The sequence below is a fragment of the Chamaea fasciata genome, unplaced genomic scaffold (assembly GCF_029207755.1).
Source record: "Chamaea fasciata isolate MVZ Bird 193981 ecotype frontalis unplaced genomic scaffold, bChaFas1.0.hap1 SCAF_3, whole genome shotgun sequence".
NCBI lineage: Eukaryota > Metazoa > Chordata > Aves > Passeriformes > Sylviidae > Chamaea > Chamaea fasciata.
The window spans coordinates 29657455-29676163 of NW_027094088.1; the positions used below are offsets into that span (position 1 = coordinate 29657455).

The window sequence follows — 18709 nt, forward strand, 5'->3', positions numbered from 1 at the left end:
TTTGGACCCTGATTGAGGCGGTCACTGGGATGGTTGAGAAAGGCTGCTGAGGTGTAGGCAGCTGGTTCTGGCCGCAGCAGGCGGGTGGGTTTGAGGAGCAGAGGCACCGACCGCTGTTTGGTGCCTTCAGGAAAGCCCAACTCAGCAGCGGTATCACAGCTCGCCGGCAGACAGGAGGGGAGATGTGTCATTTCCTCAGGTGCATCATCTTCTTTTAAGTCGTGTTTCTGTGTTTTTATCCTCTCCCATCTTTTTTTTAATTGACCCTTTCTGGTGGGCGTGGTGAGGGCCCAGCTGGGAGCCGGCCGGCCAAAGTCGCTTCTGCAGGGGATCATTAACTCGGGCGTCAGCCAAGGCCGTTTAGTGTTTATAAAACGCAGACAATTAAACACAGTCGCAGCCCTGCAATGCTATAATTGGAAAGCAGACTGGGACGATGTCCACCGAGAGGGACCGGCTCCCCGGCCCCGAGGAGGGCTGGGCGGGCAGGGCAGGGCTGTGCTGCCAGCCCAGCCAGACTCGAACAGGGCCGCTGCGTGCGGACACCCAGCCGGGAGGGCCGCGGCCCTGCCCTCATGCTATGGATGTGAAACAAAGGCTTGGGAGGGAAACAGAGGAAAAAAGAAGGGACTTGCCCGAAACCAGCTGACAGCCAGGAGCTGGCTGGGTGCCTGCCTGGCTCCCTGGGTGCAGACTGCCCTGTGTCCCTGTGGGTCCATGGTAGGGATAATAGCCTGGTTCTACATGCATGTATCAGGGCATGAAGGCCCTTTTCCTGCCAGGTCACCGCATGGGGAGGGTGAAGGGACCAGTGGTTGTCCCCTTGGGATTTGGAAATAACCATTAACTGAGCCCTGGGCTCCAGGCTGGCTTCAGGGTCACAGTCAGTGGGGAGTGGAGTGATTGGGGCTGTTCCCAGATATTACAGTACCCCTGCGACCCAGCCTCCACCCATAGCCAGTCTGGTGCCGCAGCACCACGTGCCAGGTGGGCTGTTCCCCACCAGTGGCTGAATGGTCACGGGGAGCTGCATCAGGCACCTGCTGAACTCACCGTCCAAGTCTTCTGTGAAGTCTGGCAAGTGAGTACCGGATTGGGATGCTGAGTACTGGATTGGGATCGCCACAGCCCTGCTCCAAACTCTGCAACTGACTCACTGTTTCACGATGAGCACATCACTTCACCTTTTTGTGACTCAGAATTTTCATCTATCAATTAGGGATTTATGAGGTTTAATTAAGGTCTGCGAAGCCCTTTGAGATCCTCACTTGAAAGATGCTGTGCAGGCATAAAGTGCTGTACGCAGTGAAGAAAACAAGAGAAATTAAAAGCTCCAGACGAGAGGGAAGAGAGGGCAGGTTTCCCACTGCTTGGTCTCCCAATTATATGCTCCTTGTTAGGATGGCAACCTCACTTTAACCTGTGGACAAACGAACTTGTTCACCCCTTCTTGCAGCAGACAGGCGATGACGTGCAGCAGTGTCTCACTCATTGGTTAGCCTTCAGTCATCTTTCCAGAAGTATGAGCAAACAGGGAAGGGGGAAGGGAGCAAGGGCGGGTGTGGAGTATGAATTCCAGAGAAAAGGGAAGTATCAGAAAGCAAGCTAGGATGTGCAAGGGCCTTTATCACTGCTGTTGAGATCTAGCTTTGCTTAGTAACAAACAGGAACAGATTTCATCTGTCCCTAGAGGTACGTGCCCTGGAGCAGGGAAGAGCTGATGAATTACAGCAGAGAGGAAGCAAGGGAGTCTTCTTATGCAAGGCATCTCTTTCAGTGTCAGAGAGGAGGTAGATTCAAGGAGTTTGAGGGAAGCGTTTGAGCTTAGCAAAATGAAAAGTTGTTTTATCTGTGTTTTTTAAGGTAAAGGCCTTGTTTGCAGAAGCCGTGGAACAAACCCTCTGAAGCTTCTGCTTAAATGTAGGCATAAGCTTAAGGCCTTTGTTGAATGGGGACATGCCCAAGTTTATTTAGGTGCTTGGTGGAAACCAGGTCTAAGGGCTGGGAATCTTACATCAGTGATACTAGCAGCACCTCGAAGGCCCCCAGGAGCCACAGAAGGCAGTAATATGTGAACAGCCTTGCTATACTATTCATAGGGGCAGCTTGACCTGGGGAGGAATGGGCTAAAAGCAAGCTTCGTCTCCAATCTTTATTTTCTCCTTTGCTTGCAGTACAAACAACCCTGTGGAAGCAGGCTCCTGTAGGTGTGGTCTGTGTATGCACTCGTGGGTGTGCCGCTTTGTTGTGTTAAAAGGACCATTCCTCACCTGAAAGCAAGTTTCCAGTTTGTCACTGACAGTCACATCAAAACTCGTGACCCCTCCCATCCCCCACCTGCATACCTTCCCTCTTATGTAAGAAAAACAGAGATGCCTGTTGAGGTGAAGCCCAAACTAGTCCCAGGTTTGGTGTCTGCCTTTGTTCCACACTGGTCTGGGACCCCTCTGCTTATCTTTCTTCTGAGCTGCCAGGGAACACAGATGCATGATAATTGCTGCTGTCTACCAGAGCCCCCTTCGAGATCAGAGCTCTCTTCTCTTTCTCTCCCAAGAGAACCTCCCCCAGTCCATCCAGCTTTCCTTAAGGTTTCTTAACTTTCTGTTGGGCTGGCTGGTCTGCTCTAACTCCATCTTTCTGAAACTGCTAGTGCCCCAAATTTGGCACAAAGCTTAGCATTAGTGAGTGCTGGTTTGGAGTAAAAAAGGATAATGACTTTCTGTGACGAACTTATGACACTCCATTAATATATCCCAAAAGAAATGTTTTTGTTGCAACTGCAACAAAGCTGTTGACTCATAATATGATCCACTCTAATTCCTCCAGATCCTTTTGTGCAGTACTGCTTAACCAATTATTCCAAGTCATCCATTTGTGCGCTCAATTTCTCCTTCCCAATCATAGTATTTTGCTGTGTTTTTATTGAGTTTTATCCAGTTGATTCTGAGCAGCTTTTGCAATTTATTGAGATCACTTGAAATAATAATGTGTGCGTTAATTGTTCAGAAAATCCTGTGGACAGGCCCATGCCTGCACCCATAGCTGGTTCCAGAACCCAGCCTTTCCATCTTAGAAACAAAGGCCTCTAGCCCTTAATGGCATTCTCGCAATATTCTGCTGAAATGTCAGGATGAAGTGTGGCAGAGCTGTGAATTTTGGAAGGCTCTTTCAACTGAAATATGGGATAAGAGCATCTGTTCAGCTGGCAGTGGCTTTTGGTCTCTGATCATCTAGCGTTGGTTTGAATCACTGTTATTTTCTGTATTATTTCTGGTCTTCAAAGCATGCAGTCACTGAAACTATGCAAGCTTGGAATTGGCTTCTGACCGTGAGGGAGGATGTGATGGTATACCTGGACAAGCGCAGGTCACATCAAGAATCTCCTGGCCTGGACTTCTCATCCTAAAGACTGGATGTACAGCTCCACGGCCATGTCATTTTTTCCCCACTCTAAGCCGAAGGGTCAGGATACTCGCGTTCAGGAGTGAAAATATAGAAATTTGGTGTCCTCTGGTGGTAACTCGAGAGTTTACAGCTGGCTAAAGCAGGCGTGACCCTCCACGCGCAGTTTGTCACTCGGGCCATCTGGCCATGTGCTCCAGCCAGAGCACTGATACTCCTTTCTGCCCTGCACTGTACATATTTCTAGTCCAGACTGGCTTCTGTAGTTTCTGTATGCTCACCCCTCCTATTTATTTTATGCCCATTTACTTGCTTCCCTTTCTTGGGAGTGCTGAGCTCTGTGTGACTTTGGGTTTAAGATTGACTTGATGGTGTTTGCTTGCTGTTCTCCTGTGATTTCTTTGCTTCACAAAAGGAAATTTAGTTTCTGTAAGCACCTCTTCACAGCTACAGAAGGCTTCAGCTGCTTGGCCTTGCATCGTCCCTTAGTAAAATGTGTCTGTGTGCAAAGGCCTTTCAGCCCACTACTCTAAGCGCTGAATCTGTTACCCACGGGCTTGTCTCAATGCAGTTCCACCCATCAGGTGAAAGAACTGATGAGCAAGAAGACACAGAGGACCTGGACAGCTTATGTTTGGCTCTTTTAGCCACAAAACAGGTGAGAGCAGATCAGAGCATTGCACTACTATGGGAGGATATGTTTGCCACAATTTGTGTTGCGTGAAGTATGTGAAGGGAGCGCGCCAAGCCATGTGCCCCTGGCTCCAGGAGCTTCTGCTGCTGATGGACGAAAACTGAGCAATGCTGAGGGCTGTGGAGTGTAAAAGTCTCTTAAGAGTTTGGTGCAAATACAGCCAGAAAAGTCAGACAGTTACATCCCATAGGAGGAAAAGCGGCCTACCTCCTCTGCCCATGTCAATCGCTATGCTACTGCTTGATAGTCTTCTCTTTTTCAAGAGCAGCAGAAGTATTGATGATGCTAAAGGAATATAGCACATCTGGGGCTGGCTCACTGAGGTTAAAGGAATACATTCTTTGATGTGTAAAGACAGGCTGAGAAATGAACTTCTGCAGGGGAGTCAGGTAAACAGAAGATTATTGGGATGTGCATAGATGGACTAGGAAGTCTGGGACACCGTGCCACCTAGACAGGCTGACCCCACAGAATCTATATGTTGCACCTTCGAGAGGGAAGAGCTTCAGAGAGCACAGGAGAGTCAGGAACTTCCCACACTGGCTGCTGCAGTTACAGCTCTGGCTGAAAACAGAGCCCCTTTGTGGCGTGAATACAAACAGCCAAAAGCTGGCACTGCTTTGGGAATTTTATAGCTTAATGGAAAAGAACGGGAGAAAGGGAATACTCATGTTTTCATTTTACAGAGAACCACAGTGCTTTGAGACTTTTTTTCAATTCACAGTGGTGTTTATTTAGGTGCCTGATTTCCATGAAAATCTTTGAGAATTAGGTACTTTGCTTGTGAGCATCAATGAACTCACCCAGAGTTATGGGAGGGGAGCACATATTTTCTGGTGCCTGCCATCGAATGCCATCACTGTCTATCAGAGGCGGGCAGACTGCTTCCCTTTTCTATCTGCCTTCCTGCCAGAACTGCTTTCTCAAGGCTGTGGTAGTGCTGGTGAACCCTCTCAAGTCTGCGGCTGTAAACAGGGCTCCCCAGAAATGAGCCTTATCTCCTCATAACCAGGGGGCCAACTGAGGCGGCCACAGGAAGGATCTGGTCCCCAGCATCCTGATGCTTACAGATTCAAACGAATCCTCACAATACAGAGAAGTCAGTAAAAAGAATCTTCAGCAGAGGATCTTAAGATCTTGGCTTCTGCTGTTCTCTGGCCGTTCAGAGTCCTCAGCAGCCTTGCAGCTATCATCAGGCTCCAGGGGCTCCTGCCCCAAGGAGCTGGGAGGATTTCAGCCTATGGCATGATCTGCAGCTCACCTGTATCAAAGGCCCCGAAGCTGCTAGAATAGGCAGTGAGGAGCAGTTCCAGCTTTTGCTGCAAAGGGCACACGGTGCTTTTGTGACAGACAATGGGTACTGAGGGACTTGTGGCAGATACACAAGCTGCAAAGGCAGGCTGGGGCTCCACCAGCTTCTCAGCAGCACCAAGAAGTCTGTGGAGATGGACTTTAGGCTGTACTTTGGTACCAGCCACAGGTGAGTGGCTAAAGGGCTTGTGCCCTTAGCAAGCAATCAAATAATCTGTGTGGGAGGTTGTGCCCTACTTAAGGCACAAGGAAGAAATTCCAAATTCCATTCAATAATTAACATTGGATTGGAGTTTTGTTGTTGTGTTGCTGCCTTCAGATACTGGTAGGTGCCTGCAGGAGAGCTCTGCTTCATAGCTCATCCAAACATGGGTATAATTGTGGTGCTGACCTTGTTTATTTACGTACTTACTGCCACATCTTAGGTCTCTATAGCAGCTATGCAGATCCTAACTATAAAAGTCAAGAGTCCAACCATGCACTGAGCTTAGAAAAATTTAGGGAAGTGTATTTGAGGCCTTGTGTTTGCATTTTTTTAAACCAAGATTTCTTTTATTAAAGCCATTTTAGAAATTATTTATATCCTCCTCACCTGCAACTCCAAAAGCCTGAGTTTTTTAAAGGAGTGCACTAAGCATTACAGGGCGTTTTGCCCACTCTCAGTAATCTGACCATACCCAGACCGGTGCCTCACAGTTCTGCATTAACGTTTGTGTTCTTCTTTCCCTTGGAAGATCTGCTCTCCCTCCAGCAGGTGGTAGCAGCCTCCTTCAAGCTGTGCAGCTCTCCTGCCTGCTGCCGCAGAACTGCTGCCCGATGATTCATGTCCCTGGCTGCCCCTGGCCTCACTTGATCTCCTCACCTCCTGCTGCATGTCTGAACTCCCCTGTGGAGGAAGATGTTCTGTTCAGGTCCAGAGTATGCACTAAATTTACCAGCAGTGTGAATCACAGCAAGTGGAGGCAACGGCACAACATCACAAGGACACATGACACGCCTTGCTGTTGTATATGATTTATTCCTAACGTTTTTATAGCACTGTCATGTTCTACCCATCACAGATGGGTGCCTCATAGATGGAATAATTCAGGGATATGTTTCCTAAATACAGAATTCGAGATGTAATGCCTTGTCAAGGCAGTAGGATTAGCTGAAGCAGTGACAGGTCGCAGACAGGCTCTATCTTCAGATGAAATGGAAACTCTGTCTGCTTTGTATTTCCACAAAAACTCCTCTGCTATGCCAGTGTAATGTGATACTTTTGTGAATGCAATTACATTATCCACTGATATATGGCCTCTGTTTATTAGCAATTGAGTAAGCTGCCTCCTTAACTTACTCAGTACAAGTACAAACATCTTGGGTTTAATTATGATTGATTGAGTGCTATGGAGTTTTTTGTCTGTTCGTTTTTATTGTCGCGGTTTTTCTTCTTTTAATATGCACCCATATCTTCATTATGGTATTTTAAAACAGTGGTCTTACAGGTGAGGACTTAGACTGAAAGAGCTTTTGTGTTTTGATATTCTGTATGAATAAAAGAAATGCCAGAAAAAGCTCTGTTTAACAGGGGAGGTAAGGAAAAACTTAACAGACATGCTAAAAAAAAAAATCCCATGGCATTCCCAGCTGTGGCTCCCATACCAAGTATGAAAGGTGAAGCTTTAGGTATATTAAAAGCCACCTAAAAATGTAGCAATGAACCAAAGAGTTTGGCTAATACGGTGTAGCGCCTGTGTTTGAGTATCTGTTTGGGTGTTGCTGCCTTTAAAAGTGTAACTGGGACTTGACCTTTTTTATGGTGTTTTGCACTGTTGGGTGTAGACCTGTGAACGGATCCTTTGCTCGAGAACATGTCAAGGCATAAAACTTCTGCTTTTTACCACCACATCTCACCCAAAGCTCTTCTGTGCCAGTTGTGTTATGAGCCCTGTCCATCCAGGGCAAGCGACAAGAAGACTCACATGATTCAGGCAGGGTTAACTACCAGGCCTAGCTAGCTCCTTGTCCCACCTGAGCAGCAGCAGGCACTTCAGGAAAGACACAAGATGATCTGTGTTCATTAGGTAATCAGCTACATGGCTGGAGTTCCCTGGGGTATTCCTAAATGCCATCAACTGAGGGTTGGTTTATGGTCTGGAACTCTCCTTGCCTTCAGTAGCTGCATCTAGATTTGCCCTTGCAGTAATGTAAAAGCTTTAATTTGTCTCTGACACCTTCTATATCTAATAGAAAATTCTCTCTTCTCCCTTTTGCAAACTTTTTTGATCTTTGCTGCCACTTGCTTTTGCTGTTCAGTCTAGGAGCTATTTTGATGCTTTGGTGGTGGGAAGGAGTGTTTACAAGAGATTTACAAGCCTTGAAGTTGATGCTGCTTTGCCTCTGGAGCATGTCACAGTGTTTAAAAGCTAAACTTACTCTTGGATCTGTGGTTTATGGCAAGTGAATGAATTAATGCTACCTTCCTTTTCATGTTTTGCTTGGTGTACAATGAGGAAGAGGCTTTCTGGGATTTTAAACACTTCCAGGTCTTCAAGAAATCTGTTTCCCAGACTTCTGATAGTGAGAGCTTTCCCTTGAGGAGTGAAGCAGCCACAAATCCTTGTTTGTAATAAGGAAACCCACGAAAGGTAACTCCCATCCATGCTGAAATTGTGCAATGCTACCTTGACTGAGAGGTTATAATGGTCCTGACCAGCCTCACCTGTACTTCCCCTCCCTCATCCTGAGCAGGTGCTTGGAAGTTCTACTGTAGCTCAGCCCAGGCAGGCCTTGCTGGTGTGATGCTGTGCCCTGGCAGTGAGTAAAACTTTAACTTTTCATTACCTTACTGGTTAAAGGAGTTTGGGTATCAAACTGTTCCATATATGAGACCCCCAAGCAGAATGAGCTCATCACTCTCAGACTTGAACATGCAGCTGTGTCTGAGATGAGAAGTCCCTTGTGCTGAGTTGAGGTATACTTTTGCTGAGTTGAGGGTGGAGATTCAGGGGTGGAGGAATGCTTTCCCCTGTCTATGTACATTCCTCCTTTCATGTTGCTCTGAACAATAGCTGTTCATATTCAGAATTAATATAACATTCCTGGTTTTTGAAAAGTGAAATGAGCACAAGATCTGCCTCCGATGTGTTCCTTCATAGAATGTCAGATTTCTGTCATGAAACAACAGAAAGCCAAAATAAACAAAACCCCCTTTGAAGGATGGGTTAGGGTGCCTGAGTTGGGCGTGTTAGTGGCTTATTTAAGCATTTAAAGCGCTTTACTCTAAGCAGACTGCCATTATTCATGTAGGAGCTCTCTCTGGGTGTCTGTGGGCTCAGAAGAGGCCAAAAGTCACTCTGCTGTTTTGTGTGAGGACAGCAGGCTGCTCTTCAGAGGTTTGACCCTGACACTGTAATTGAGGCATAGTGGTAGTCTCACTGGGGAAGTGTTGTATCACAGTCTAGCTGGCATTTCTGCATGCTCTTTGACTCTGCAGAAGTGACTCTGCTACTGTAATGGTGTCACAGCAAGGGGTTTGGAGACCTGGGCAGTGTGAGGGCAGAGTTACTGCTCCTGCTTGTCTGGCACTGCTCTGTCTTGGCAAATACTGGTGAGGCATAACCCAGGCCTCACCTGGGTGAGGGAAGTGAAGGAAAATCTGCCAGAAGAGGAACTAGTGGAAGATAAACAGGCAAGATAAAACCAGCATGAGTCTGGTTGAAGGCAAGAAAGGAGCACAGGTAGGGAAGGAGACAAAAGGAAGAGCACAACCTTCCTCTTTGGGTGGGTGTGGGCTGTTGCATAGGGTTCAGTTGTCCTTGTTGCCTCAGCAGCAGAGGCTCCTTCCCTGCCTGGCAGAGGCAGGCTAATGCCAAACTAACGTGTTATGTATTGCCTGGAAGAGCCTTGACCCTGCTGGAAGCTGACTCATGTGATCTCAGTCCTTACATTTGCTGAGAACTCCCCTGGAAAAATGGCCAGCTCTGTCTGAACAAGTGGGAGAAGCTGTGTCCCTTCTCTGACCCTTGAATGGGCAGTGAAATGAGATATCATCGTCACTTTGCTTTCCAAAGGTAGAAGCAAATAAGTTTTATGGCTGCTGAGTTATCAACTTTTAAGATATAAAGGAGAAAAAGGAAGAGAATTTCTTTCCTCTCAACCTTAACATCTAACACACAGCAGTCCAGGATTATCAGTTCATAAAGGTGGTTACCATGAAGCTGTTGTTAGGTGTGCTGTTCCTTTGGTTGCTCTCCTCAGAAGGTAAGTTCTGGAAGGCCCTTTGAAAATTTGCCTCGCACAGTAGTTGGGAGCCTCTATTTTTAGTTGTTGCAAGGTGGGTGTATAGCAGGAGTTTTAGAAGCAGGATGAAGAAAATCTGTGAGTAAAACTGTGATTTTAAATGCAGTTTTGGGCATGTCTGATCATTTTTTGATGAAGATGTATGCATTGGTTTGCACTGTTCTGGGGATAGACTGTGTCTTAGGCACTGAAGCATTCCGGTGGGAGAAACATCACCAAACAGTTAGACTAGCAGTGAGATCTGTGCCAAAACGGTGCAGAAATTCAAGCAAGGAACAGAGGTTTTCCCCTGAATTCATAACTATAATAACCTTTTTTCAGTGATAGAAGGTTTTGTGAATAATTAGGCAGCATTCTGGCATTCCAGGCATTGTTCATATTTCTGTAATATTCAGGGTAGGGGGAGCCCTTGTTCCCTATAGTGGGTGTCTAAAGTCCATGTTTGGTGCCAGTGACAGTTTTGTGGTGCTCAAGACTGAAAATGCTGTGTATGCTTTGACTTTATTGGCTCTGTGCTTCAGGTCTCTGCCCATAAGAAAATAATGATAACTAGTAATAGTGCTTAACCTTAGCAGTAGGCTGTGGTGATCACTGTCTTCAGAGGATTATAAGGTGCTCTAATAAACTGTTAGGAGGTTTTGGTTCCTGAAGTAATCAGACAAAATTATCACATCTGAGCATTTTAATTTCGGGAGAAATATGCATGGTGGCTGCAGTTCCTCTAAAAACTTTATCCAGGAAAAAAGATGTTGATTGATAGCAGCCTATAAGAATTGTTTGTTGAAACAGATCAACTGTAAGAGCAAGGGAAGAAGAAGTTAGAATCTGTCTTCCAAATTTTGGGAGAACAATCTGAAAAATACTTCCTTTTTTATGTCAAGAAAATTGAAAATACTAGTTAGAATTGTTCAATGGTATAGTAAGGGATTAACTATAATACTGGGAGTAGCAGGAGTTTAAAAAGTCATCCATCCTATGTAAAGTGCAAATCCAAAACAAATTAAGAAAACTGAAGAGGTTAAAATTTAGTCAGCCAAGCCAAAAATTGATCTGAAGAGATACAGTGAATCATTGTTGAAGCAATGAAAAGCAATAAATCCTTTTTCAAATTCTTCTAAAACATGGAGTCTGTAGGAATGACTAATGTATAAAAGAAGGCTGAAGCCTGACAAATGCTTTTTTTCTTTGGTGTCCTTGCATAACAGCTTAAAAAAGGCCTTGCACTCCAAGCCTTTCAGCACAGAGGACAAGAGGAGTAACAACCAAATCCTTGAACAAACTGATGACAAATAGTAAAAGAACTGCCAGGATTAGATGATATCCACCCAAGGGAGTGAGCCAAGCAGAAATATGAACCTGTCCATTTTATTAACTGTGATGTTCATATTGATTTGTGTTGGGATGTGGGCTCTGCACATGTTCAGAAGTGATCTGAATAAGGGTGTATTCTAACTTGCAAAGCTATTCAGGATGTTCAGAATGAAAATTTAGACCAAGTTTTCCCCTTATATATTACTCTTATCCATGTGTGCACTATGATGAACTCTGAATAGATACTGCTCAACCCCAGAACACAACTGTCTGAAGACATCAGTGCTAGTGATAGTCACAGAGAAATTATTTCAGGAGTTAGTGAGAGAACAGCATAAAAACCACATTGCTGCTGCTGTGTACAGGGCCGTGGTTCACCTGCATCTTGACAGGGGTTTGGATTTTTCATCTCAAAAAAGCTGTGGTAAAACCTAGGAGGAGGATAAAGGGGGAGAGTGGTCACACTGAGGAAAAAAATTCAACATGAGATAAAAGAAACTGACTCTTCAGCCTGGAAAAGAAGGGATAGGTATATGATGAAGACATATAGGTGCATGCAAACTGGCAAATTTTGCAGAAACGGGAAGGACTACACTTTACAGAAGCAACAAGGAAACAATCAGGTTATTAACAAATGAGAAGTACTTTTTTCCAATATGTAATTGAGCGATGAAGCATCTTTTGCCACAGGTCTTGGGGAAAGCCAAAAGTGTGAAGGTATTAGAAAAACAAATAGGCAAATCTGTGGAAGAAAGATGGCAGGGAGTTCTTCAACACGAAGTAATTGCTTGCTTTGGGAGCACGGTAGTACAGATAGTTGGGAGGATAGAAAATGGAAGTATAAGTGCATTTTCCTTATTCTTTGCCTAATCATCTGAATTTGGATATTGTCAGAGGCAAAGTCCCAGACTAGATGGACTTCCAGTCTGACACATGAAAGCTGTTCCTCCAACTCCCTGAGTCCTGGAAACTGGGACTGGATCCTCTTTCTCTCTCAATGTAACCCAAGGAACTATTCTAAAATATAGTTGAAGTTTGTGTTAAAATTCTCAGATACCGAGTTCCTGCAGTAGATTTGTGTGATGCAGACAAGTTCCTCATTGCTTTTGCCTCCAGTATCCCAAACTGAGTTGGGGTTCTGTCTATTGCCCTGAGTAAAGCATCATCAAAAAAACACAGATTGAACAGACAGAAATGTTAAAAATATGTTACACAACAGTCAGGACACTGTCTCAACCTTCTACAGAGTGCTGTAAAAATAATAAAAATTTGCAAATAGCTCATGGCTGAAACCCAAGTAGGGGAAAAGAAAACACCTAGAGAAGTTGCTGCCAGTTACTGAATATGGGCATATAATTTGGCACAGGTGACAGGCTGAAGCAGTTATGGGGAGCAGTAGCAGCTTTGTGTCACCACACTGACCAGTGTGCACAGGTGCCCACATCCCCAGAGGCTGCCCAGAGCCCCCTGCCTGTGCCAGGCGCATCTCCCTGCAGCATGAGCACCTCTGGCTGCCCTATGCCCAAGGGTGTCTCACCTGCTGGGCTGAGCTGGCTCAGCTCTTACTCTGTCATTGACATGGAAACAAAGGTGTACAAGCCAGAAGTACTCAGCAGGGCTAAATATTCCAAAAATAGCTCCTGACTGTTAAAGGACAATTCTAATTCTGTATAAGACTTTCTGGATGCTGATGGCTTCGGTGGGGCAAGCAAGAACAGCTGAGAGCGTGCTTTGAAGTTCAGCTAACCTAGGCTTTGTGGCTATCTTTGTAAATTTTAGAAATTTTAGAATAAACCAAAATGTGTTTGTCTAAGTCTAAGTATATGCTCAAGGAAAGAGAATAACGTTTACTGAAACATCTACAGGCCTGACTCCTGGCTCCACAGGCTATTTTGTCTGCCAGCACTCTACTAAGAGAAGAAATTGCAGCTGTTTCTATATCACTCTGGCAAACTCTCAACAGTGTCATGCTGCTCCCTGACTGTGAAAGATGTAGATTAATGTGACTGGCTCCTTTCTATGGAGTTTCACCTTGTACATGTTCAAACTACTCTAAATTTGGACAGAATAAGGCTACAGCAGTGTATGAAATGTGCTGAAGAGGAAAACAGGTAGGGAAGGCCTGTGGAGGATGGGGTTGTTTGAGGGGATCCACAAGCAGTTCATCACCTGTTGCTATAAATCCATCACATTCTACTAATTTCAAGAGATCTCACCTGCTTATAGTAACTAAAAGCTTTTTCTAGCATAGGAAAATCAAAGAAAATATGCTTGGTTGTTGGAATGAGCCTCATCTCTGGAAAGTAGGGCAGATGAGAAAGGTGCCTCCTCTCTTGATTCTGGTATATTAAGTCTTATGAACCCTTCTTTCCTGAGATAAAAAAGAATATATAGCATAACCCTTTCTTTAATGTTTTTAAGGTAATGCAGATGATCAGGAAGAATATGGGACACTAGAGGTAAAGTATGAGTGCAACCTTTTTTTTTTTTTTTTTCTGTTTTCATTACCTATCAAGCTGTTGCTTCCTCTGAGGCAAGCAGAAGAAGAAAGAATACAGCTTGTTGCTGTTAACTGCTTCTGCAAGGAAGAAATGCAAAGCCAATGAGTCAGCAATGTGATAGTGCAGCTGCAAGATTACAGAACCTAATCAGGAAATGAGGTTTTTCTCTGAGCAATGTTTGTTATTAGGTTGCATATCCTTTACGTAGGTCGTTTGTGGTTAGCACTTTTTCCTAGATGCTCTGTTGCTCTTTTAAAAACACAGGATTAAACTCGTCATTGCTTTATAACAGTGCAAAGTGTCTGCACCGTTAAAGCCCTCCAGCTGGGTACTAGGGAGTGTGGGGGGACAGTGGTGACCCTTGTCACTGTACAGATTTTACCTTTAGCTATTGGTGATGATCAGACAGCCACTCATGGTCATTGTGATGAGGAAACCCCTTGCCAAGTCACCTGGGGAGGCAAGGATTGCCTTTCATGTCCCTTTAAAGCACTTGATGTTGGGCTGTGCCTTCCATAAGGATATAGGATGGCATTCCTACTGGTACTGAGATTTCTCTTACACTGAGTGAATAACATCACTCACATTCTTGCCTTCTCTGATCACCTGGCCATGTGTTGCTAAGGAGCCAGAATTGGTTCATTCTGCCTTTTCTGTTGCATGTTGGAGATGTAACATTTTGTTGTGTCAGTTGGGTGCCCGTTGGCACACAGAGATGCCTGCAGTAGCTGTCCTTATGACCTTCTCCAGATTAAGCAGTCAGTGCAGCAATGGATGTGACAGGATGTGTTCAGCACATTTCATTGTTTGCTCGGGCCTGGTCCTGTGGCAATCAGTAAGAAAACTGAGCAGAAAGTGTCAAGTTCTGGAAGAGTTAACTGAAAATGCAGCTGTCCAGATCTGTGTTCCCATGTATTTCTAACAGAGGTGTAATTGTTCTTTGAAATTGTTTACTTATGTAAAATCTTGGTTCTGTGTGGGAATGGAGCCCATAGGACCCCTCATTCCACAAATTTCCTTGTTTGATCTAAGCAATCAACCATATTTATTTGTTTATGTCTAAGGCTCTAAGAAGCTTGGAGTTTTCATGTGAGCAGGCAATGTTCCCTGAGACCCCTTCATCTTCAGGTTTGTATTTGCAGATATTGTCTCTGCAGAGGCTTTCCCTCACAAAGTTATTTGGGAATGGGCTGGGGCAGAAATCAGCTGTTTGCGGGGATGCCTGTGTGTGGGATTGACTGAAATGGAGCTAGGCTCTATAAACTCCTTAGTTTTTTGTTCCACTTGTGATTAGTTTTCTGCCTTTGTTTCTTCAGCTGGTGATTGGGGATCCACTACTACTTCAATCATTCTCAGCAGTGTTTTTTGATCTTTTCTTGCTTGATGGTTGAGCATTTCAGTGCCTCTAAACACCGAGAGTATTTATGGAACACCTGAGAAAAGTTTCTCATGCTTTCTGACTCTTTAAAACCTCTAATCAAAGCAGTCAGTATAGACTTGTTACTATTTTAGCCAACTTTATGTTTTAATGTACTGGTGAATGTAACTTGCTTTTAGAGTTTTTTTGTAACCTGAAGTCTTTTGCTTTTCTGCAGTTCATGCTCTAAGGCCAGCTGACATTAAGGCAGTCACTGCAATAGGAAATTTGCAAAGAGTAAGTACAATCGGGAAATGTGCCAAACGTGACCCATTTCCTCCGCTGTGATGGTGAAGTCAGCTGATGATGTAGTTTAGGGTCTCAGGGTGTTCAAGACTTCAATCTTTCCACAAGCATCCAAGACTTCTGGTGAAAAAATGACTGGAAATACCTGCTGTTCAGTGTGCCAATATACCCTGAGTCTAAAAATAGCCAGCTGACTTCATGCAGGAGGAAATGTGATCACAGTGCTCTTGCAGAGAACGATGATATTTTATTAGAGCGCATGGATTTTCCTAACAATGAGCATAACAGATTGAATAACTGGAAGAAGGTACTGGGAAAATTCAAAGTGGAACAAATACAAATTATGGAGAAATGCAGTAGATTTTCCACCTCATCAAGTGTTTTCTGTAGAAACTGGTTTCCTACCTAGAGGGCAGAAGGTCTGCAAGAATCACAAAGATGTTTCTGATGTATAGATCAGTGGGTAAAGTTCTCCTGCTTGTCATAATATAGTCAGATTTGGATGATCTTAATTTTTTCTTAATAGTTGGAAGCGTATATCTGAAACAGATTCAAGGCCCAATTAAAAGCATTTAACCACAATTCTCAAGATTTGAGGAAGCATAGAAACGCCTGTAGAGCAAAAACTGATAGCCACTGGAGAAGCTGCAGCTGTGAAAAATAGGGGAGAGTCCCCCTTATTACAGAACAACTTTCAAATTTGAGATGGTATCTATCAAATATCATACTTTTCTTTTAGAAAATCAGCACTTCTGGACTCCTTGTGAGTACCTCGCTTTTTTGAAAAAAATTATTGTCCTGAATGCAAAGGTGCTTCACCCATCTCAGGTGCACGACCCTTTGGAGCAAGTCTTTGTGCCGGTGTCTGTGTTGTTGGTGGGGGTGTCATAGAAAAAACGTGTAAATGACCTTCTTTTAAGGGATGTTTGCTTTCCTAGAGCAAACATCTCTGTCACTGTCTCCTCGTCAAACTCTCTGAAATCAGTGAAGTTCCTCTATTGATGTTGTTTCTTTTTAAGACACCCTTCTGAGTGCCATCCATGTAAATTATCTAAATTACTTCAGGTTATGTCCCTTGTTGAAAAGGAGTAGGAGTAAATCCAGAGAAATTTGGTCTAGAACAGCATTTTGTTTTATGGAATTTGATTTCAAGTAATCAAATTCTATTTTAAGCCATGTGTAAAAAATCATTAATGAAAGCATTAACTGAGGAAGGATTACCAGATTATGAAAATGCACTGCAATAGGGAAGTTCTGGAAAATAATATAAATCTGTGAATGATTACAACACAATGGAGAAGAGTATGTGGAAGACAATACTGTCTCTAACAGGACTGAAATATGGTAGGGGAACAGCATATGTAGGTCTAGTTTATACTTTGCTTAATATTAATCTTATTGCTTCTTTGTTCACAGACACCAGGATCTGGTGAGGATTTACTCCAAAGGTAACAATTAATAGTTAACTTTTTAAAGTTTAATTATCCTAACCTCTATAATATTGCAGTGCAGAGTTAGGCCCAAGTAATTTTTTTATTGTTTTAAAGAGTGGAGGAGAAAGCCTATGTAAAATAGAAAGTATTTTGAGACACTGAAACTTTTCCTTTCCTTTGGTAACAATTTTTTTGTACTTATGCAGGATATAGAATTACCTTAGATTTGCAATATCCTTGATTAAGAATCATTGCTCTGTGATAAATCCTAGGCAGTAAATGTCATAAATCACTAGTTAGAGATTAGAAACCAGGGATTTATCAGAGCTAAGAAAGAACCCTGATACCCTGTCCTCTACTTGGCTGACTCCCAGTGTTTCATGGGCAAGCTTTACCCCATTTCCTTCTTTCATGCCCCTGTAGCAGATCTAAATCAGTGAGTGAACTTTTGGCTACAGTTGCAGGTCTGTACATATCTTTTGAGTCACAGCATCCTGGATGAGGATTTAGTGCTGCACAGAAAAACTTTAAAATACTAAGGTTTTTTTAATGGTTGCATAAACATCTGTGTCCACTTTTATGTGGGTATACACAGAGAGGCCCCTGCATCACTTTATGTATAAGCAAGCACAAGTACAGCAACATGCAGAGGGTGCAGACACACAAAAAACTGGGATCCTAGACTGTGTTTTTACTCAGCAGTAGCTGATGACATGACAGTTTTGGGAAAAGAAAGGCTCCATTCTTACTTGCAGCAGCTGCCATGAATTTCACTCTGAGATGCAGCATAACTAATAAGAAATTGAGGTTGTGGTGTAATATAATTTTTCTTTGAGAAATGTAATAACAGGAACTTCCTGTTTTCTCTTCCCTTTCTATAGCACAGGAAAGGACTTCCTTGAACTAAGCGTGGCAACTTTAGCAGGTGCGTCTTGCTGTCACACTAAAACTTCAGCAGATTAATTTAACAGCTTGCTGGCAGAAGCCCCAGGGCTCTGCTGGGCTGCAGAACAGGTGCAACCCAGGCACACACTGCAGGGGTATAAGGGAAGCTTAGGAGTGGTGTACCTGGGGACATGAGTACAGCCAGCTCGGGTTGTCCATAATGGCTTTAAAGAGACTAGATAGACAAACAGCAGTGAAGAAGACGTGTGACAGACTGCTGCAAGATCCTTAAATGCCCAACAGGGGGTTTTTGGCCTCTTATTTGTACCCACTACACACACTCTTGCTGGTGTGTGCTTGTGGACCATGCTGACCTGGTAAAATCTTGTGTGGGTTTGCCTGCCCAGGAGTGCCATGTGCTTAGGATTTACACTGGGACTGCCTTAGATGCACCACATCTGAGAATTTGTTGCCTATTGGCTGTCTCTGAAGGCAACCTTTACTTGCTTAAAGGGTATGGCAAGTAAAACTTTCATGCCCACTGAAGTGCGGTGTAATATATAGCTGGTCCTGTTCTCCAGATCATCTCCCTAGTGTCTTAACTCCTTGGTGTGACATCCATTTCCCTGTAAAAGGGGTTTAAAACATGGCAACTCATTGGTGTTTTATGAGTCTCCCTGGGTAGCCTTTCCCAGTAGCTTCATTTCTCCAGCTGCCTCTATTTAAGCCCACTTACAATAATTGTGGCTGACATGAGATGAGGATGGAGGTTTTTGACCTGAGTCTGGAGGCAAACTCAGACCTCAAGCCTTCACTTCTGAAGGTGAGGAACAAAACCAAGAAAAACAGCTGTAGGAGGGGCTTGGGCATACCTCTCGTACTTGCCAAGTGTCTTGGTTTAGATGACACCAAGGGATCCTCTGACTTTACATGTTTAGTTGTGCTGTTTAGTTGTGTTTAATGAATCAGCAGAGTAGGGTCTGTTGGATGCAGAAATCACCTAACCTGTGTGTGTCATTCAGGTCTCATTAGCGCCTTCAACCCCTCGGTCCTACATCTCTCCCCTCCGCCTGGCACAGAGGGAGAGATGCCAGACAGCCAAGCCAGGTGAGTCTGAGGGGCTTTTGGCTGGGCAATTGATGTACAGCTGGCAAGGGGAAGGATGGAAATCTTTGATGCTGGAACACTTCACTGGGCGCAGAATATGGTCAGTATTGGCAGAGGT

General features: G+C 44.1%; 1 protein-coding gene across 1 annotated transcript in view; it reads left to right on the forward strand.

The window, feature by feature from the left end:
• Window positions 1-9600: 9600 nt before the first annotated feature.
• Window positions 9601-18709, forward strand: part of PLB1 (phospholipase B1) — a 78839-nt gene continuing 69730 nt past the window's right edge. Inside the window, exons 1-7 of the mRNA XM_066180406.1 lie at window positions 9601-9652; window positions 13424-13461; window positions 14568-14631; window positions 15099-15157; window positions 16583-16614; window positions 17481-17524; window positions 18507-18591. Of these exons, the coding sequence (XP_066036503.1) occupies window positions 9604-9652; window positions 13424-13461; window positions 14568-14631; window positions 15099-15157; window positions 16583-16614; window positions 17481-17524; window positions 18507-18591 (371 nt within the window). The 5' untranslated portion in view covers window positions 9601-9603. The remainder of the gene's footprint in view (window positions 9653-13423; window positions 13462-14567; window positions 14632-15098; window positions 15158-16582; window positions 16615-17480; window positions 17525-18506; window positions 18592-18709) is intronic.